Raw genomic sequence first — 3,993 nt, forward strand, 5'->3', positions numbered from 1 at the left:
AGATTGGAGGTGAGCAGTCGGGGCCTAGGATGGCCTGTGTCACCAGGGCATGTGGCCTTGGGCCAGTTACTTCCTCTCAGAGCCTCGGGCTCCTCCTCTGAGGATGGGGCTGTTGGTGTGAAATGAGGTGAGCACGTGGAGTGGGGAGCAGCAGGGCACACACGCTCAGGCAGCCGCCCTGGCCATGCTCCCTCCATGGCTTCCAAGTCCTGGGACAGATGCTCGTCACCAAGGGGTTCAGCCTCTGATAACTGTTTCTTGGTCTCAGTCCCTAAGAAGTGATTTTCAGTGGTGTCTCTTCTGTCCTAGCATACATCCAGCCAAGCAGCCACAGCTGCCACATGCAGGCCCCAGGGTCCCACTCGCCTTTTGTCTGGGGATGCCGTATGTGAGAGAGTAGAATGTGAGTGGCAGCCCCGGTAGGCTGCAGGGCGACCTCTCTGAACCTTAGCGCTCCCCACCTGGGAAGGGGCATTACACCTTCCAGGGGGAAGGCTAAGGAGGAAACTGTCAATGGCTGAGTCCAAGGCTCACAGCCAGAGGGCAGGTGGGATCCAGGGCTGGGCTTGGGAGGACAGCGTATGCCCCCTCCCCAGCATCCCTGCCCCCGGCCAGGCCAGGACCATCTTCAAAGCACTTTCATGCCCATCTGTTCCCTGCTGTGGGCGCCACATTCTCCGTGGGACTAGATTTTATGGGAGGGGAAGGGGCTGTGGGTAGACAGGTGCCAGGTTGCTAGACCACAGATCAGCGTGGTAGGAACCTGGCGCTGGGGCTGGTGGTGGGGAAGGGACCGCCCTGAGGCAGTGACAATTAGCCGAGCCCCGTCTCTGGGCACAGATAAAGGGCACAGCTGGCCAGCCTGCTCTTCCCCCTCTCTGGCTGGTTTTTGCAGAAGAGTCAACAGATACATCAGAGAGGGCCAGCGAGCTGCCCACAGGGGCCCCAGCCCCCATCACTCCAGGGGGCAGTCCCTGCAAGTAACACGGTGGGCAGGTCTCTGAGGACCTCAGAGTGGGGCTCCAGGAAAACCTGGGTGCCTGAGCTGCAGGCAGGCTGCAAGTAAGGGCCAAGCTGTACCCCTGCCCAGAAAACCTTCCTGCCCCAGAACCCAGTCTTCTGCAGACAGGTCTCCCAGGGTATCATCCCCCTGGCTCCCGAGGCCTGCTCTCACTGACTCACTTGCTGCTCTGCCCCCAGCAGATCTGCCCCAAGGGAGCAGGTGAAAAGCCGCTGCCTGCTGAGATGCTGCGCAGTGGAGATTAGGGCAGAGGGGTTGGGAGAAGTTTCTGACTTTTAAGATTCTCCAAATCCAAGAAGTCACACTGTGCTTTGGAATGGTAGATGCTGATTTATGTAAAATAATAATAAATGTTACACAAACTGTTAGAATAAAAAAATACCTTTTCTGAGGTGGAGGAGTTCCCCAGCCTGCCGCTGGATGGGGAGAGGGGTGTTAGCACCATTAGGGCGCAGGAGGTGGGAGCTCCGCCACAGCCCGTGGTGGGCACTGAAATCTGTCGGTTGGTCTGTGCATCCTGATGCGGTCAGCGGCGGGCAGCCCGCTGATGGCCTTGGGAGGGGGCGCCATGGCTGGGCGGAGGGCATGAGCAGCAGGACTGGGTGCGGACAGTGGGCAGCTGGCAGCGGCCCAGCAGGTGCAGTGTCTCACAGAATCCAAATGACAGGCGGTCCCGCTCACAGCCTGGAGAAGGGGGCAGGGGGGCATCAGTGGTTTGGGCTACACAGAACCTGGCTCCCCACACCCGTCACCTTAAGGAGGCTCCAACATCTCCCTGCCATGCAGAGGGCCCGGTTTCTGGAGGGGCTCCCGAACCGGAGTTGCACGTCTTCAACTGTGGCTGTCTCTGTCCCACCTTCCCATGGCCGACCCCTAAGATTGGAGAACAGGTGCTGGTGGGCTGAGGTTTCTGGAGGAAAGGTCCTGAGACCCCACCCTGACCCCCTCACATGCCCGCAGAAGAGCCTGACCAGGGCAATGCCCTGCCACCCCATCTCCATCCTTGCTCAGCCTTGGAATCCCCTGACGGAGCCTGGCACAGAACTGCAGTCCTGGGTGCTGCTGCCAGCCTGCAGTGGCCTCTGCCCCCACTCCCGGCACCTGCCCCTTCTCCAGTGCACCTGTCCTACCAGACCTCTGTGACCCCCTCCAGCCACGGGGGCTGCACTCAGCCTCGGCTTTGGGGTCACAAGGTCCCATCTCCCAGGCCAGCCTTCCACTTCTCAGGGAGGCCACGAAGCCTCGAAAGACTGGACCTTGCATCCCGTCAGCGGAAACCAGGGGCTGAGGCTTGTCAGGGCTGAGGCTTGGCTGGGCCCTCCTGCCTGTTATTATTGGAGCTATTTTGGGAAGTGGCTTTTTTCCAGCCTCCTGGCCTTGCTCCTGATGCTGCTGCCGCTGCTGACAACACCCAGCTGCCACCGGGGTGCTGCTCATTCCAGCACACCTCCCGGGGGAGGAGGAGCACGATGGGAGCAGCCAGCCCTGGGCCTGGGCCATCCTCCAGGCCCCACAGAGGGCACAAGGCAGCAGGCAGGCTCCTCCAGCCCAGCTTCGGGCAGGGCTCCAAAGCGCACATCTGCAGGCTGCATCCTGCTCGCCCGGGATGACCTCACACGAGCTGCCTCACCTCTCAGGCCTTGGTCCCCTCTGTCAACCCCACCTCCACAGCAAACGGATGCCGCCATGCTGGGTCATTGCAGTGACCACACACTCTGGAGTTTCCAGGCTTTCCAAATACCCGCCACACTGTCCCACACACCAGGAAAACATCCTGGGAATTCCAGGTCTCAAGGTGCAAGACACCTTCCTGCTTCCCCTCCACTGTCCACTGGTGGCAGAAAACTCACTTAAGACAGCTTCTAGTTCAGCCACGTAAGCAGCCCCACTCCTTCCACCCACTCACACCCACCCCTGGAGACCCTGCAAGCCCAGAGCCTCGTGGGCGATCGTCCCTGGTTCTGGGCCCCCAGGCACCTCAGTTCCTGTTCCCTGCCCCATCTGGTCCTCACCATCTGGGATGATAACACCCGCTCCCTGTAGCCAGCCTAGCCCTGACAAGCAAGAGATGTGATGCTAACAGCCAGCTCAGGCGACACACCAGGAGCACTCTGAGACGCTGGCTGGGTGCGTGCTGAGGACAGGCAGGGCAGGGTGGGGGCACTGCCTCTGGGCCTTGAGGTAATGGGATTTGAGGCAGGAAGGCCACCTCTGCCAGAGGCAGGGTAGCAAGGCACCGCAGGGGCCACTCCGAGCCTGAATGAGGGCTGTCCAGGAGCAGATAGAGAAGGCTATGCTCGACAAGGGGAGAGGCAGACCCGGGAGACTGCAGGGGACCCCGAATGCCAGCTTGAGTGCCCTGGCTGTCAACTCTGTCCAAGGGGCAGGGGGCAGACAGCCATTAGCACAGGGGGCCGCACCTCTTCCCGCCACAGTTTCTGGGTGCCCTAGACTGCTAAGGGCGGCCCCCGGCCCTCTTCCTGACCTTGCAATTGGGGATGACAGTGGCTTTGGGGAAGGGGAAAAAGCTGCCTTCCCTGAGCACCACCTGGATGCCCATGCTGTGTGGGGCGCTTTGTGCCCAGACCTCATTTATGCAAGGATGGTGCTTGACAGCCCCGTGATTCAGCACATGAAGGCCCTAACAGAAATGGAGCCCAAGGCCACACAGCTGGTGAGGGGCACCCAGGTGAGACTCCAGGGCCACAGTTTCCTGCACTCAGCACTGCTGGGAGCAGCTGGGGCTGCAGTAAGGAAGAGAGAGAGTGTGTGTGTGTGTGTGTGTGTGTCTGTGTGTGTCTCAGAGGCAGAGGGTCAGGAGAAAGAGAATGTGAATGTGTTGGGGGCAGAGGAGTCAGGTGTGTGTGTGTGTGTGTCTCAGGGGCAGGGGTGTCAGGAGAGACTGTGTGTGTGTCTCAGGGGCGGGGGGGTCGGGAGAGAGACGTGTGTGTGTGTGTGTGTGTGTGTGTGTG

The 3,993-nt window shown here is 60.6% G+C and overlaps 1 protein-coding gene across 1 annotated transcript in view; it reads right to left on the minus strand.

Annotated features, from left to right (window-relative positions):
- Window positions 1-1,328: 1,328 nt before the first annotated feature.
- Window positions 1,329-3,993, minus strand: part of LOC108298259 (A disintegrin and metalloproteinase with thrombospondin motifs 7-like) — a 19,165-nt gene continuing 16,500 nt past the window's right edge. The window contains 1 exon segment of the mRNA XM_017520971.1: window positions 1,329-1,705. Within this exon segment, the coding sequence (XP_017376460.1) occupies window positions 1,548-1,705 (158 nt within the window). The 3' untranslated portion in view covers window positions 1,329-1,547.

This window comes from Cebus imitator, unplaced genomic scaffold, assembly GCF_001604975.1.
Source record: "Cebus imitator isolate Cc_AM_T3 unplaced genomic scaffold, Cebus_imitator-1.0 Scaffold923, whole genome shotgun sequence".
In the NCBI taxonomy this organism is placed as follows: Eukaryota; Metazoa; Chordata; class Mammalia; order Primates; family Cebidae; genus Cebus; species Cebus imitator.